A 19114-nucleotide genomic window follows, 5' to 3' on the forward strand; every position below is an offset into this window, starting at 1 on the left:
ATATACATATGCAGTTTTATCCCTTTCACTCCTGTTCATCAAATAGAATTTGATTTTTGGGTTCCTTCAGCAATTTTCAGTAATATGGTATATATATAGATGTTTTAAAAGAAATTCCTTAAGCTTCTATATTTAGCCCTATCACAACTGTAACATCTGCGAGCAAACACACACCTGGTACAAGCGTGAGTATAGCACAGTTGTGATATTTGGGTGTTTTCTTATAACCTATCACACATAAAAGTCTTGGATATTATTTGTTTGTAAACACAAATATCAGATATTTATTGTTTTCAGATTATTATAATTGGACAATCTATTTCATAATGTAATATTAGTTTAATTCGACATATTTTACAAAAAAATAAATAAATAAAATAATAGTGAAGTACATAGCATCAAATTACAATTAAAAATAATAATAAAACATTAATAGAATGAATAGCTAAAAAAAGTGTTTCTGTTGAATGAGAATTCACACATTTTTCACTAAAATGTAATTTGCCAGTAAAAAGGTAGACAACATAAATTTAAAAAAAAAAATTAAAAATAACATGAGATACCTTACTGCTTAAATATTAATTTTTAAGGTAACTTACTATTATGTAAACTTTGACATGAAACTTTTTGAAGCAGTTTGATTGTTTGTTTAAACATAAATATACGTCACATTTTTCACAATAGCTCATACGACTTTACCAACTTCGGCTCATACAGTGTTCTAACCATCAGGTACGTGGAGCCTTTAATTCATCTTTTACTGGCCAGCAATTAAATCAAACCGATTGTAACATTTGTCTGCAAATGGCATTGGCAAAGGTTTGTAAACATTACAGCTGCTTCCAGTTCTGGGAATGTTATTTAAATCATCATTGTCTAAAGTTTCTTGAAATATCCTTTTCCTCGGCCCATGAATTAAGTATTCAGATATTGCCAAATGGAAAAGTGATAAATCTAGAAACTGTTTTTCAGGAAGTGAATTTTTTTTACATTTAGAGTGATACTCAATCCAACTATTAACAGCAAGTGGTTGGTATCTTTATATTGGTATCTAATATGTGAAAGCAAATTTGGAGCATCTGGAACATGCTTGTTTAAGACACCTTTTGATCAATAAAATCTGACTGAGGAAGTTAGTCTATTTGCTGATACTTGTTCCTCTCCTGATATTCTAAATCCAACCCAGCTGCTGCTGCTTCCTGGAGAAAAAATTGGATCTGGTACATATTCATCATCGGAATCACCACCTTCCATATGTGAATTAGGGTCATCTAGAATGGAGATAACTGAACCTTTATCATTGTAAAGATTTTGCTACTCTTCTGGAAAACGAAAGAAAATATGCAGAAATAAATTGTTAAGCATTATGGGAAATATTTATTTGCTCGAAAAAGTTACAGAATACAAAATAATTTTTAAATAACTAGCATTATAAATTTCTAATAGTCTAAATAATGAACAAATTATTGTCACAAAATAATTAATTAAATTTCAAACAAACGCATTTAAAATTTGACTTGTGCCTAGCATGTAAAACTTTTCTGTTGTAAAGTTGCATAAGAAAATACTACATCTATTTCCTTCATCTAAATATTACTCTGTAAACAACTATCAGCATAAAAGTCTTGGATATTAAATACTCATTTAACTATGAGTATTTTTTTGGTCATACGATATTTCACTGAATGATGCAACAATTGTGACATACATCATATACTCCTAGAGCTCACAATTGTGATACTTTAAATAATAAGTAAGTTTTTACCCTCAAATTTAAAAGTAAAGACATTTTATACATATAATTTAAAAATGCAATCCTTTAGCTAATATTTTAACTAAACAAGAATGTTATTAAATGTGTTTTAAAAAAAATAAAAGTAATAATTACCTGAAAGGTCCATCATGCATGTAAATACAACAATTGTTCAAATCAGAAGTTGAGTTGCTGAAAGGGAAAATAATATATATCCCTGTTCTGAAGTACCAACATAAAAATGCAATTCAATCACAAAGGAAGAAGGGAACCACATGCAAAGTTGTTTAGACAAATCATCACTGAATAAAAGTACTGTTACAATTGTGACACCAGGGAGGTGGAGTTATATATGAGAGTTTTTAATAAAATATACAGAAAAATGTTATCAATGTACAAAGTAAAATATTAATGGAAAGAGAATTTAGAACTGTATGTTTGGCACATACACCAAATTGTTAGTAAAGTTTATGTATTACAAAACCATACACAGATATAAATTCAAATTCATCACGCATTAGTAATATCTGTTAATTTAGGCTGAATCATTCTATCACTCCCACATGCAAGCTTAATTATTGCTTTATGCATATAATATTGTACTGTAAGCTAACATTTGTCTGGTGCAGTACTATGCCTATGATAAAAATTAAAGATTTTATTTAGTCTTTGTTATTGATGTTTAATAACTATCATTTGTAATTCTTCATACCACTATTCAGTTCAGTGAAAGGAAGTATTTCAATATATGTTATTGTATTATTCTGTATCCTTATACAGTTTTATGGTTCATTTAAATTTTGTGGTTCATTTTTATAACAGTTTTATTTGGTGTTATTTTCATTCGTTTTAATTTACTCAGTATTTTTGTAATAATTTGGTTTTGACAATGAATGATTCTGTCATTAAACATAAACCGGGAAAACCCTTAAATAATTCCAAAAAAAAGAAACCTTAAAAAAACTAAGAAACCCTGAAACTGCAATCAAAGACATTGCTCGGAAACCATGTAGTGCAAGGGGCATTAGTGATAGAACAATTTTTAATATAACAATAAAAAAAGTTGTAATATAATAAATTGATGGTAAACATGTTAGCTCGACAAAGACTCGAAAGCATGTGAAAACGACTGAAAAGATGGACGATTTTACTAAAACCACTATCGGAAAAATGTTAATTTTTTTTATTTCAATAAAGAGCTTCCTAACTTAAAATATTAAATGCTGTGAATATCGATTTTGAATAGCCAAATATTTGTAGAAGTACATCACATCCTGTTTTAAGATTAATGAATTTTCATTTTACGTCCAAAATAAAATAATTCTTTATTGACTGAACGTGAACATATTATTTCATGGAATAGGAGATATTTAAGAAAAATTAGGCGATTTCGTAAAGAGGGTATTTATCTTTATTATCTTGATGAAACTTTGGTTAATACAGGATGTGTGTGGATGATAAGGTATGGGTGGATAAAGAAATAAGAGCGCAAAAGACGCTTTTACAAAAGGTTTGTCAACTCAGGTGAAAACCCTGGCTGGAAAGGTAAACGATTAATAGTAACACATATAAGTAGTGAAAATTGGGTTTTGAACGGTGGTTTATGGATATTTGAATCCAGACCTTCCCAAGATGAAATGAACAAATAATGACAATTTTATGCAGTGATTTATTGTCACATTATTATCACATTGTGATAATTGCTGCTGAAGAATCCATCATAGTAATGGATAATGCGCTGTACCATTCTCTGAAAACTAAAAAAATTCCAAATGCTTCAACCTGAAAATCGGATATGCCGAATGGTTAAAATCGGAAAAAATCGCCTACACCGAAGCCATATTATGTAATGACAAAATAGCTGTGTGAAAAAAGTACAATATACTTCATCATTACCAAAATAAGCATCCGACAATATTCAAAACTCACAGAAAATCAACAATCGCTAAAATTGGAAAGTTTAAAACAGAATGCTTCATCACAACGCAATTTATTTGTAAAAATAAAAAAATGATAATGAAGCACTAACTAAAGTCAGCTTACAAATAGATCATTTCTTAACTGCAAAAGGGAAAAAATTTACCGATGGTGAATTAATGAAATCATGCAGATGCATGTTTCAGGTTTAATTTAATTTGTATGTTATATTGTTTAAGGATAAGTGTAATTTACTGTATGTACATGTCAACTGTACAAGTGTAAACTTTGACTGAACAATATTACAACTATAACACAAACTAATGAATCTTCTAATGATGGTCAGAGAGACCCCAGAATCTAGTGGAGGTGGCTTACATAAACACAACTTCAAATAAAGGGAAGTCTTCAAATAAAGGGCATAATGAACGATGATAGGGAAGAGAGTAGAGTATTTCAAAATGCATAGCAACAGAATCATTGTAATAAGGATTAAATCAAAACCTAAGCCGACAACGATTGTTAATGAACGTCTATATGCCTACAAGTACTCATAATGATGATGGAGTAGAGTGTGTATACAAAAAATCAACGAAGCAATTAAACACATAAAAAAGGATGAAAATTTAATAATAGTTGGAGATTGGAATGCAAGCATTGGAAAAGGCAAGGAAGAAAATATTGTGGGTGAATGTGGGCTGGTCAAAAGGAATGAAAGAGGGGATAGACTTTAGAGGTTTGCACAAAGTATTATTTAGTAACTGCCAACAACCAGTTTAAAAATCATAATAGAAGAATATACACATGGAAAAAGCCAGGTGATACTGCAAGGTATCTGATAGATTATGTCATGGTTAAGCAAAGATTTAGAAATGAACTCGATTGCAAAGCTTACCTTGGAGCAGACATTGATAGCGACCATAACTTAGTGATAATGAAATCTAGATTGGGGTTTAAAATCCTGAAGAAAAAGTGTCAGATGAATCGGTGGAATTTACAGAAGCTTCAGGAAGCAGAGGTAAAAAAGATTTTTGAGGGGAACATTGCAAGAGGTCGGAAGACCTCTTGCAATGTTCAATGCTCAATGTTCAATGCTCAAAAATCTTTCCTTACTTCCTCCTCCAAGGAATGCCTTATCTTTCTTATCTTATAAATACCTATAATACCTTATATTTAATACCTTATATTTTTATCTATAATACCTTATCTTTCTTACTTCCTCCTCCAAGAGGAGGAAGTAAGAAAGATAAGGTAAAAAATATAGAAGAAGAATGGGAGAATGTTAAAAAGGAAATTCTTAAATCAGCAGAAGCTAAATTTGGTGAAACAAACAGTACCTTAGATGTCAGAGATTATATTGCAGCTGATGGATGAACGTAGAAAATATAAGAACGCTAGTGATGAAGAAAGTAAAAAAAGGAAGTATTGACAATTAAGAAATACTATAAACAGGAAGTGCAAACTAGTGAAAGAACAATGGATTAAAGGAAATTATTCAGAAGTGGAAAGGGAAATGAACATTTGTAAAATAGACGCAGCATACAGGAAAGTTAAGGAAACTTTTGTGCTACATAAATTAAAATCTAATAATGTATTAAACAAAGATAGTACACAGATATATAATACAAAAGGAAAGGTCAATAGGTGGGTGGAATATATTGAAGAGTTTTACGGAGGAAATGAATTAGAAAATGGTGTTATAGAGGAAAAAGAGGAAGTCATAGAGGATGAAAGGGGAGAAACAATACTGAGATCTGAATTTAAAAGATTGAATGGCAGAAAGGCTTCTGGAATAGACGGAATACCTGCAGAATTACTGTGCAGTGCAGGTGAGGAACCGATAGATTATACAAACTGGTGTATAATATTTACAAAAAAGGGAAAGTGCCATCAGACTTCAAAAGAGTGTTATAGTCATGATACCAAAAAAAGCAGGAACAGATATGTGTGAGAAATACAGAACAATTAGCTTAACTAATCATGTATCAAAAATCTTAATTAGAATTCTGTACAGAAGAATTGAGAGGAAAGTAGAAAAAGTGTTAGGAGAAGACCAGTTTGGTTAAGGAAAAGTATAGGAACAATGGAAGCAATTTTAGCACTCAGATTAACAGTAGAAGAAAGATTAAAGAAAAACAAACCAACACACTTGGCATTTATAGACCTAGAAAAGACATTTGAAAACGTAGACTGGAATAAAATGTTAAGCATTTTAAAAAAATTAGGATTCAAATACAAAGATAGAAGAACAATTGCTAACATTTACAGGAACCAAACAGCAACAGTAATAATTGAAGAACATAAGAAAGAAGTTGTAATAAAACAGGGAGTCCAACAAGGATGTTCCCTATCGCCGTTACTTTTTAATCTTTACATAGCACTAACAGTTAATAATATTAAAGAACAATTTAGATCCAGAGTAACAGTGCAAGGTGAAAAGATAAAGATTCTGCGATTTGCTGATGATATAGTAATTCTAGCTGAGAGTAAAAAAGATTTAGAAGAAACAATAAACTGCATGGATGAAGTCCTACAAAAAAAACTACTACATGAAAATAAACAAGAACTAAACAAAAGTAATGAAATGTAGTTGAAATAATGAAGATGGATCACTGAATATAAAAATAGGAGGAGAAAAGATTACAGAGGTAGAAGGATTTTGTTATTTGGGAAGTAGAATTACTAAAAATAGACCAAGCAGGAGCGATATAAAATGCCAAATAACACAGGCGAAATGAGTCTTCATTCAGAAATACAATTTGTTTACATCAAAAATTAATTTAACATCAGGAAAACATTTTTGAAAGCATATGTTTGGAGCTCAGCTTTATATGGAAGTAAAACTTTGACGATTGGAGTACCTGAGAAGAAAAGATTAGAAGCTTTTGAAATGTGGTGCTGTAGGAGAATGTTAAATAAATCTAAAAATATTTTGTTTTTAAGTGATATCTAGTGAAAGACTAAAGTCCAAATTTATTATAAAAACACAACTAGTGGTTTGAACCTTGCAAATATTAGCTAACTTTATTAATATCATTATTATTATAAATAATACTTTTACAGATACGAAATCAGTTACACTCATTCTCATAATTACATTGCTGATATTATCACAATGATCTAATCAACATTGATAACCTTTATAGACCAAACAACAAACACAGATTGGGAACCAAGCCAATGAAATATCATCAAATATTTGCATTAAATGAAATGGGAAAAAATGCACAATTCTTAGCAAGACACTAAACTGAAACCAAGAGATCTAGAAAGCAGCATATTAACTGCTAAATTAATGAGCCATTCAAGACATCATACCAAATTAAGGATGTTTGCAAGATATCATTTATTAAGGATGTTATTGTTTGAATAAAGAAAATTGTATGAAATTCTTTTATAAACAATTTTAATGTATGTGTAAAAAAATAAACTATTAGAATAAAATACTGCAAATCAGTTGCTTTGAAATCACAAAACTTGTATATACAATATTTATCTTACATTTACTACCTGTTCTAAGATTAGTAACAAGATGAAAAAGGGTTAATAATAATAATAACAACTAATAAGCATCACAAGTGAAAGATTTAATATAATTTAATTGAATTTATATTGCTTATAATACTAGATATATTACTCCTAAAAGAATGTTTGAAAATTAAATGTATTACAAAAAATTATATTAAAAAAATAGCAAAATAAGAAAATTAATATACAACTGACTTAATCAAGGCACTATAACACGAATTTTCTGGTCAATAGACTTGCGACATAAAGGACAGTTCCTCAGTGGTAAAACACAAGTCATGCATACACAAAGATGACCACAAGGAATGAATACAATTTGGTACTGTAAAAAAGATACACATAAATTCATACATTAAATAGTATAACCAAAATATCAAGTTTTATTATCATAATACATCAATCAATATAAACATTAATTATACATTTTTAAACTTAGTAATCCTAATAAAAACTTCCAGAATAAATAATAAAATAAAATGGCAAAGTTTTTCTGGAGTTAACTCTATTTTTTATTATTTACAATAAATTACCAAGCACTCTATAGTAGAGTTGAACCACGAACAAAATAGTTCATAGTTCATCACATAATTCTTGGATGGACAAGGGTTTCCCCAAAGGAAATCTGGGTCTATCAGGCGGTTCATTACTATTTAGAAGAAAAGCAATTTTATACAGTGTTTATTTGAACTGGTCAATACAAAATCATTAATCAGCTATGTACCATATCTAATAAAGATAAAGATAATCTCAGATTTGCTGAGACTGAATGAGATGAATGTTCATTACTTGGAGAAGCCCTTAATCATTTTTCCTGATAAGTTTTAGTTTTAACAGTAAACTTATGAGAAACTGTTTACATACTTCAATGAGAAAGATGAGGTGGATAAAATTTTAAGTGAAAATACCAAATTCACAAAAATTGTACCTCAGACTTTCTAGAAGTCGGCATAATAACTGGGCAGTTAGTGTAATGGATTCTGGCAGTGTAATGTAGTTAGTGATCCTGGTGGGTTGACCATTTCTTTTTCAGTACATACCTTCCCCTTATCACATGGTGTATATTCTTCCTTCAAAGTTCTGTAGATTTAGCTAAATGATTACTAAATTTGTGCTAACTATGCAGGGTAGCTTTAGACCGTCCATGGTATTCATGTAGTTTAAGGGGAACTTCTATCTTTGGTCCTGCCCATGAATAGTATTTCTTTGATGGCTACAATAACAGGCATCTTGGGATGAGGTACTTTTTCTGATAAAAGCAGATTTCTAATCTTTTTAATACACAGATATCAGTTATCAAAAAAAATATTAAATTTTAACCTCAGTTGGTAGAATTTCCATTTTTTGTTTGCTTCAACATGATAATCTGAGTAACTGTATACCCATTAAGTGAAATTTTGGCACTACATAAAGTAGGCATGTCAAAAAAGTGTCTTTGTATTGTTTAATTACCCTCTACCCATAAACCTTATATAAAGATTGTAAAATGTACTAAAAACTTTAAAATAATTATCAGATTTTTATTATAAGTTCTTTAATTAGATGTGACTAAAAGAGCACAGTATGTCTAAAAAAAAAGTAATAAATAAAATTCTTCTGTTCTATAATATGGCTGGTACTTGGATTAACTCTTCTAATGTAACATGCAACAATTTGGTAATGCATAATTAAGGCAAAAATAAGTATTCTAAAAAACATTTATTAATTTTTACTGAATGATTTCAGTTAATTTTGACAAAATGAATCCCTCAATATGTATAACTATCCTGGATACAACTTGCTCTACATTTACTTACTCACTCTGGCAAACAAAAAGAAAGAATCTCTTCTATGGCACTCGTCTTAAAATTATAGAAATTGAATGAAGCATTTAATGATGGATTAGCTGAAGGAAAACTGTTATTGCCAAGCAAATGCAGTTAATTATGATTCAGTATAGAGACCTACAATATACAAGAATATCTAACTGTTTTTGTCAGTGGTTTCTTACTTATAAAAAGTAATGGTTTTCTTGTATGAACAATTTTCTTTTGTGAGATTCTATCAAGGTCCATCAAACTAAACAATCACATATTTGACTCTTAATTTCTTTTTAAGTGGTCTCTTTGTTAAGTTACTTCTACAAAGCCATTGGTAAAACAAAATTTAGCATAGGACAAAACATACCTAGAAGGCAAAACTATTAATATACAATTTCCACTATATATAATAATAATAAATTCAAGCTGTAAAGATATGAACTAAGATAGAAAAGGACTGGAATATGATTTTGGCTTGGGAAACAAAATTTCTAAGAAGGAAAATGAAAAATAGAATAAACAGAAATAAAACGAGTAAGGAAAATGTAAATTAGGATTAAACAATCTCAGTGAGATTGGCTGCAGTGGTACTAAAAGAATGGAAGTGCAGAAATTTCTAATGTTTACAGAAAATGTAGAGATAGGGAGAACCCAAGTGAAAAGAAATAAGAAGACAGAAGGGCAAAAAAAAAGATGGAAAATAGATCTGAGAGGAAAAGAGAAAGGATAGAAAGCAGTTTTGAAGGAAAAGAACTGGAGAAAGACTTAGTCAACACTGAGACCAGTAAACAGAAATGTATATAACAGACAGCCGAATACAAACCTGTTTATCCATGCATATAACACATGTATTGCATTCTGATTCTTCGGTTTCTCCAATACTTTCATAAGAATGGACTAGATGTGCAGGAGGTGCGGATGGTCCAGGTACATCAGACAGTAACATAGGAGCAGAAGGTGCAAATTTTCTAGATTTTTCTTCTTTGTACATCTCAACAGCATATATTATTGCAGATATTTCCTGTTCAGAAACTCCCATTTCCAGCAATATTTTATCGCTAATATCTTGTATAGGACATGCTGCAAGATAAGGAAGGCAGTGTGCAGCATTAGCTTGAACTAAGTAATGAACAAGCAAGGGATCTAAAGATCGTTGTGCATTTACCAAGGACTCTGGACACTGATCCATTAAATGCTGATATTGTTGCAGCCAGAAATCATCATCCACACTATTTTGCACCTATAAAAAATATACAAACTGTGAAAAGGTCAACTATATATGTAACAAATTAAAAAAAAAAAAAAAAAAAACAAATATGATTTAATGTTAAAAACTGTGCTGGGGCGTCCAGGACACTTGTCATCTTTAACATCTTCACAACCTTCTTGGAAACATTTATACCACTTGTAAACCCTTGCTTTACTCATAGCAGACTCACCAAAAGCAATATTTAACATTTTTAAATCATTGCTACACTTATTCCATTCTTATAGCAAAATTCAACAAATTCTCTTATCCATTTTACTTACACAAATAATAAATTGCCGATCGTACCAAAGCATGTGTTACCCTTTGACATCTAACAACAGACTAAACAATATGGCTAAAAATGTACACATACTTTTCAGACAGATTTACCAATACAATAACAAAAAAATCCCGAAAATCGAACTAATACAACCTTTTTTTTTTCTTTTCCTGTTTAGCCTCCGGTAACTACCATTTAGATAATTCTTCAGAGGATGAATGAGGATGATATGTATGAGTGTAAATGAAGTGTAGTCTTGTACATTCTCAGTTCAACCATTCCTGAGATGTGTGGTTAATTGAAACCCAACCACCAAAGAACACCGGTATCCACGATCTAGTATTCAAATCCTTGTAAAAATAACTGGCTTTACTAGGACTTGAATGCTGGAACTTTCGACTTCCAAATCAGCTGATTTGGGAAGACGCGTTCACCACTAGACCAACCCGGTGGGCTGAACTAATACAACCTGCGAAATTTCAAAATACTCGTTACTTTTTGAACACACCTTGTGTATTTACAGAGGCTATATGAAGGTTGTTTAATGCAAATCACTCTGACTATTGACATGCTGCTGATTACTTGAAATAAAAATAATTAAATCCAGAGAAATCAACAAGAGCTTAATAATGATATAATTAAAGATGTTCACACTTAGAGCTTAATTATTAATTTTAATGGCTCTTTAATTAATTCATGCTTGTGGCTCACTTGGCTCAACCTTTAGGCCAGCCTTCATTATATTTACACAAAAACAGTAATGTATTCCTCAAGTTTTGATTAAAAAAAGAATCCATATATTACATGAAATATAAATCACCAAAACACAGTAATTAAGTAAGTTAAACTTCGATGTTAATTTCCATTAATCAAATCTTGCGGTTCACACAACTTCAGTTGGTATTAAATTCTCTAACTACATTAAAAGAATTCTTTTAATAATATGTCATTATATTTGAAATTGTTTTCTGTTTTGAAATTTTGACCTCTATTATGACCTAATATGACATTACATTTTACTATCCTTAACACAGTGATCAATAAGTTGAGAAATTATTTGATGTTCAAAACAAAATTCTATATGTGTGTGTGTATATATATATATATATATATATATATATATGTGTGTATGTGTGTGTGTGTTGTGTGTGGGTGTGTGTGTGTGTGTGTGTGTGTATAAAAGTGAAAATTATGATAAAAAAATACATTTTGTGCGGCTGGTAATGAACAATACAACATAAAAATATCATAATAGATTTATAATATTATTTTGCCCACTAGTTATTGTTATTGTGAATAAATAAGAAATAATAAATGTCATGGATTCGTTAATGAGGAAAACATTCAATTTGAAGATAAACAATAGTAAGTGAAAATAATGAACTTAACAGTTACAGAAAGGTGGATAATACATGTTAAATATTAAGGTAGAAGCATATAATAAATTTTACTTAACAGTATTTATGCAACGAAATTACAAAGGAAATTAAAAGACTACAAATGGATACTTGGATAAGTACAGGGTGCAGCAGAACCGATTAAGCAGTTTAAGGAGTTATAAAAACTTAACGGGGGAAGTTAAAATAAAATCATTTTTTCTCTATAGAGAAAAAACGTTTTTATTTTCTAAATTAGCAGTACATACCATTTAATAATCATTAAGTTTTGAAAAACAATCCTCAAGATGGCAGCTGTTAGCAGCAACACACTGTGATCTCTAGAGATGATCTCTGAAACTAAATAGCTCATGCACACATATTACGGGGTATGGCATTAACTTCTTCAATAATCTGCTCCCTTAGCTCTGGTAGGGTGGCATATAAATACCTTTTCCTTCAGAAATCCACAAAGAAAGAAATCACAAAAGCTTAAATTGGGTGACCACACAGCCCACCCCATATCATCCCTCAGAGAGACCAGACGTCCAGAAAGAATTTCTCTTAAAACATTAAGTGAATTTCGGGCTATGTGAGCTATAGCCTCATCCTGTTAGAACCACAAGTCCCCCAATCCCTCTTCTTCAACAACAGAAAATTCCACAACACTGAGACATAACATACGGAATTCATGGTCAGTCACAATATCTTCCTCAAAATACATCACACCGTCAGTTTAGGGAAATGTAGCGGTCTTTCATGAATAATTTAGAGGTTATTTTCAGCCCAGTAGCAGAAATTTTGCTTATTCACAGCCCCACTGAGATGAAAATGTGCCTCCTCACTACTGAAGAAAGCTGCCTTGGGAATGATCTGGGCAACAATTTGCTCATACAGATTTTGGTGGTTGGCATAGTCTGCTGGGTTAAATTCTTGAGATATTATTTTAAAGGGTTAAAAATTCAAATCGAAATGCAGAATCTTCCTCAAATGTGATCTGACAACTCCAAGGTATCAGCATGCCTCTGAGCATAACACCTTGGCAATTGCTCAATCATTACTCTAACCAGCTGCACATTTTCTGTGTTCTGATGGTTCTGCATCGGCCATGTGTACTTCTTAGTGTGCTGACAGTTTCCTCCAACTGTCTAACCTAGGACCAAATTGTGTTCACATTAGGAACGGCATTGTTGCATAGAATGTTGAACTGTCACCAAAAAGCTCTTTGTTTTACAATTGCAGATAGGTTGTTTTCAAAATATGCGTGCACACCAAAGCCATGATGTACTTCGATCCAAACATGTTGCCTCCTAAAATCCAGTCACCGACAGAACAGAGGGTGACTACATGCACCAGCCTACCCCCACCACTGTCTGAGCATTGACCACTCCTAACCACTTAGTCGGTTCTGCTGCACCCTGTAAAACAAGTTGTAATGCTAAAAAAGAAATTTTGTTACAACCAATGTATAAATAGAAATAAAAAAGAAACGTTTACGAATATTTTATTTAAATGACTTGAATTACCTAACTAAGGAAATTACCTGTTTCTTTTCTTGTACATCAACTAGCGTTTGAAGAAGTTGCTTTCTACGTTCATCTTGTTGGTTAAGCAGATCTACAAGTAATTCAGACAAAGCTACTCGTCTACAGCTAAGTTCATTCTATTAACAAAAAATTAACTAATTAGTTAAAAAAACTATACTTCAAACAAAATAATAACTACTAAAATAATGATAAAAGTTGATAAACAATCAACAGTAATAGCAACAATAATTTTTTTTTTTTAATTAAAAAGGTGAAGGACTAAGCACTACTCATGTTATTCATAATTTCAATCTCAATTAATATGAAACTACAATGAAATACATAAACTATGTACTACCATATGACAGTACAATATAGTCCATTCATCTAACTAAATCAAAATAATATAAGATGAAACTAAAAATGTAAAATTTTTCTGTTTTTTTAGAACTAAAATTAGAAGAATCTAAATCATAATCTATAGAAGTAGATAAGTTCATTTCAAACAGTTAAAATCCTATTTTATCTAATCTAAAAATTAAACCTGTTCTAAATTTTGTTCTAATTTATGCTTTTGCATTCTAATTTTATGATTTTATTTTATAAAATATCAATCACTGAAATAACAATTAATAATTAAATGACAAAGCATACCTTTTTACATTGAAATACACATCAAACATTCACATATAAGTTTTATATGTATGTATGTATGTACACATGATTTTAATTTTTTCAAAGCCTGAAGAATATAATTCCATTGAAGACCAGTAGTCTTCATCGAACTTGGTTATTAGCATTCCAAGATACAATATATTTGAAAGGAGATGTATATGTGTACATGTTTGGACAACAACAGAAGTTATAAACAACGTAACATGAAACACTAACCATTTCAAAAAAAAATATTTATCCTATATCTGCTTTACTAGAATAAGTAAGCAATGAAAGGATTTTGATTACTTTTTTCATTGATAAAAATATGATCTGTTCCATATCAGCATGACAAACTCTATTATTATAGAAATAATATTTAATTTTAGAAGTGATTGCATTATGATCATCACCAGGACTGGCTGAATAATGAAAATAGTTCTAAATAAACAACGCTTGAATAATGTGCTTATACTTCAGTTGCTTTATAATCATTCTCAGACATTTATCCCTTTATGTGGGAACAACGTATTACATACACTTTCTAGTAGAGCAATGAAAGAAAATAAGCAGAATATGTTTTCTGAGTACATTTTTTTTAATGGTCTTTCTCTTATTTTACTATAGAGTTGTCCATAAAAACCACTACATCATTACATAAATTTTTTTTCATTGATTTTAACATCAAAATTTTGGCACATCAAATAAAATAAACTTCAATCTTAAATGGGTGAAATTATCTTTTGGAATGATACTTTTAATAACAGTGAAATAAAATTTGTTAAAATAATCAAAAACAAGTTACAAAAAGAAGGGATATTTGTTTGTAAAAAAGTTATTTTATTAAATATTTTTCTAATCAAATTTTTTGTATCTATTTACAGTGAAAAAATCAAAAATAAAATATCTGGTTTTTTATTTTACATCATTATCAGACTGTAACAAATAAAAATAAGTGTATCTTTTGGAATGAAAACTGTACATCAACACCACAGATACAATTACTAGTGCCATGATTAAGTAAATTACTAATTATACTTGTACATGGAAAATGCAAAATGCATTTGTGTATTGCCTTAATAACTATTTTTTAAACACACTGTCAGGCTGAATAATAGCATTCTTTATATAATATATATATATATATATATATATATATATATATATATATATATATATATATTATCAAATAGAATATTTAAAAATTTATTTATTATATATAGAAGAATGTTATGTTTGGCTATTTAATAGTTAAAATAAAGTGGAACTTTTTATCTTTATATCATGGATATCTTTAAACAAATTAATACAGAAAAAAAAATTCAATATAATTTTTTATAAAAATAATTTAACCCGTTTTAACTAAAAACAGTCTGACTTCATTTGATTTTTTGCATATACAATTATCAGAGTATGCACTACTACCTTTATAACTTCACTGTAAATAATTCAAATTTTTTTAGATGAAAACTGCAGCCACTTTATCATTTCATATAAATTTATTCAACTGCATCTGAAATCTGCTGTATGATTTATAATATTTTCTGTTACACCATTTATCTATTTTACATAAGAGTTAATGACCTAATATTAATTAATCTGCTCATTATTGATGTTCTCCAGCGTTGCACAGGCAAGTAAATAATCTAACAAACTAGAAAGGAATCTTTTAATTAAATCAATTAATTTTATAAACAAATTATAGAATTATACAGTATTGCAGAGCGCAAAATAACATTTACAACAAAAGTTATTCTCAGAAAGAATTTACCAGTCTTTGATCAGTATTTAGTTGTTTCCTCTGTAGTTCAACAGATGTCAATGCTGCCAACTGTTGCTGAACAAGGGTCACCTCTGATAGTAAAGCTTGAGACTGAATATCTGTTTTTTCTAGCAAGATACCAAGAGCCATTCCTTGCTTGCCACAACTATGGTTAAGTTCAGCCAACCACTTATCACTATCGGCTCTAATATTTTGTTCATCAAAAACTGTTTTCATAAGCTGCTGTTCCATCTCTTCAGCTCTGCAAATAAAAATACAAAAATGATTTAATGCATCCTATACTGACAGTTTATTTAACAGCATCTTATTTAAGAGATGATAATCAGCTAATTTCAATGCAATTAAATACTCAACATTCACATAAAGTGCACTCAGTAAGCTGGTATGCAGTTTATTTCATAGATTAACTGATATTTTATTTATAATACTTAATAAACTGATTTGTTAATTAATTTATTACAGAATCATCTACCAATGTGCGTATAAAAATCATTAATCTATATCTGTATTTTATTTTTGCAGTTTATGAACATACAATATTTAAAATATTTTTTCTTTTAATTTTTATTTGTTTAATAATAATAATAATAAAGGATACTAGTTATAAAATAAATTTTTTATTCAACATAATATTATTTAAAATGATTTATTAAATAAATATATATATATATATATTAAGAAGTATGTACTGTCTGAAGAAAAAAAAAATATCCTGAGAAAAATTAAGATAATACATAGCTTACCTCAATATTCTGTACAACGTGGTTTATTTAATACAATCACACTATTCCAGCCATTTTTATTTAGATTTTATGGCAGTAATAGGTAATATTAATTAAATATTATTTCCTAAGTAATTAAACTAATTCTAATATATCTACACACAAATTCATGTAAAGCAAAAAGCACCATATAAGTTTAAATCATTTGTAAGATCCATACAACCTTACTATACTTAAATGAACAAAATTACTGCCTGAAGAAAACATCTGAATAAAGTAAGCTGATAAAATAAAAAAGTTTAATACATAAACAGATTTAGTTTTTAACAAAAACCATTCAAAATATATTTAATTTACATACCTTAATAAAGTATCTCTAAAGCTGGACTCTCTACTGTTCTTATAATTCATTAATTTATCATTGCGTTCAAGTTCTTCAGCCAACATTCGCTCCATAGCTTCTGTAATGACAAATAAATATAAAAAAAGTCAATAATACCAAAAATTCTGATTACTACTCTAACATGAAGTATACATCACATGTGCTGCCATCCACTTGTGGTAGCATAGTAAATTTGTCATACTCCAAGATCACACTACTGTTCAGTAGAACAGTGAAAATATTGGACTTTTTTTATTAGACACTAGAACAGTGAAAATATTGGACTTTTTTTATTAGACACTAAGCAAAATCAGTAAGATTTATTCATTATATCATTTTATATTTTGTAGAATAACTATCTGCAATTGTAATCCTTCAAAAAATTCCCAACAATAGAATACCGTACTTTTAATGGAGAAGTTAAAGAAAGTAAAATATTTTAAACATATTCCTGTACTACCATAGTAAATTCAATGGGTACAGCTAGGGAGTAAGACGACCAATAAGAAGATGAGTGCAAGTGTGAAAAATGGAGATCTATATAACGTAATTCTTAGACCAGTAACAAGGAAGAAACATGCGCATAAAGAAATCATAATGGCGAGAGAGAGAGAGAGAGAGAGAGAGAGAGAGAGAGAGAGAGAGAGAGTGAGAGAGAGAGAGAGAGAGAGATACAATTAAGATTCTTGGAGACACAAGATTAGATAGTATTAGGAACAAAATATAGAAACCGTTTTAAAAGTTTAGATGTCAAAGAAAGTTTAGGAAAGGAGAATACGACAACATGGTCATAACATTAGGGGTAACAAATTTGTGGTAAGAGAACAATAGAAGTATAAACTTGATGGGGCAGGGGAAGAGGTAGACCAAGAAATACATATGTTAAAAGATTGTTCAGAAGGTGATCTACATGAAAGATGATTGAATGGTAAAACAGATGACATACTACAGAAAGAGTAAAGTACAGATTAGTTATAAAAAAAAACTATACATAAAAAGAAAGAGAGAAAGAAGATTGCACCACATCAAAAAAAAATAAATTAATACCAAGAACTTCCTTATGATGGATCTGTTGTGTTTCTAATGAGAGCATTTCTTCACGTTTTATTCTATCTAATTCTTGCAAAAGAGTTGGATTCCTTAATGTTTGAGTGACTTTTAAGAGATTTTCTAACAAATGATCAGATTCATCTTCAACTGTAAAAATAATTCAATAAACATTAAAATATGATCACAAAACACAAAAAAATAATAAATCAACTTATCAGTATTACTTAAAAGAAATATTTATCATAAGATGAGTGGAGAATGCATATCTTTCTATTCCATTCTTATTACACATTTAACATATCTTTTACCACCTTTTATATGCTAATGTATGGATTAGTTTCTTTATAAGTATGTATGTATTTTATCTTTTCCTTCTTAAACTCTTTATACTGTATACTATCTTTTTATAATAAAATTAACTAAATCTGGATGTCTTAATAAATAACCAACAAACCTGAATATGCAAAAGAAAGGTTTTGTTTGTGGTGATTTACTAGCTGTAGTCACTTCGAAGTAGAATTTAGGCTTAATTTCAGGATGCATTAAAAGACAAGAATGTATATAATTCTTTTCACTATTAATTACTATTGAGTAACATTATTGTTTTGTTATTAAAAGGACATGGACATCATTGTATGTACATTTCTACTTAAAAACAGCAATTCACTTTGCAAATGTAATGAGTCTTTATATTCGAAACAAATGATGTTACGAATTTGACGGTATGTCTGAAAGTAAAAATCTCAAATACATTCGATAAAAAGTTTTCAAATTTATCAAATCCCACAGTAAATACATAATCCTTTTAAAATTTCAAAACGGTTAACGTTTCATGATACTTTGTATCATTTTGCTTTTCTAAAACATGTATATTTCAATGGTAAATTATAAAAATACATGCATATAATGTTTATAAATTTTTGTTCTTTTTGAATATGTAGGTATATTAAGTCATAAGCCTAACTTCAGGCTCTTGATGACTGGGTAGGTATATGTTTTTTATTTAAGGTTTATGTTGACTGTGTATATTTTTCATTATTGCTTATGCAGTGAGTCACAGTGGTTGAAACTTTATGCTTATGTGTAGGATCTTCTGGT

At 29.5% G+C, this 19114-nt stretch overlaps 1 protein-coding gene across 3 annotated transcripts in view; it reads right to left on the reverse strand.

The window, feature by feature from the left end:
• Positions 1-530: 530 nt before the first annotated feature.
• The window catches only part of LOC142328727 (E3 ubiquitin-protein ligase LRSAM1-like), a 56053-nt gene continuing 37469 nt past the window's right edge, over positions 531-19114 (reverse strand). For 2 of the 3 annotated variants that reach the window (XM_075372690.1, XM_075372688.1), the window contains 6 exons: positions 18014-18163; positions 16946-17045; positions 15851-16103; positions 13443-13562; positions 9818-10234; positions 7237-7520 (listed from right to left, as the gene is read on the reverse strand). In XM_075372690.1, the coding sequence (XP_075228805.1) occupies positions 7398-7520; positions 9818-10234; positions 13443-13562; positions 15851-16103; positions 16946-17045; positions 18014-18163 (1163 nt within the window). In that variant the 3' untranslated portion in view covers positions 7237-7397. Of the gene's footprint in view, positions 1323-7236; positions 7521-9817; positions 10235-13442; positions 13563-15850; positions 16104-16945; positions 17046-18013; positions 18164-19114 lie in introns of those variants that run through there. The other variant, XM_075372689.1, reaches the window with a different exon arrangement.

Source organism: Lycorma delicatula, chromosome 8 (genome assembly GCF_047948215.1).
Source record: "Lycorma delicatula isolate Av1 chromosome 8, ASM4794821v1, whole genome shotgun sequence".
In the NCBI taxonomy this organism is placed as follows: Eukaryota; Metazoa; Arthropoda; class Insecta; order Hemiptera; family Fulgoridae; genus Lycorma; species Lycorma delicatula.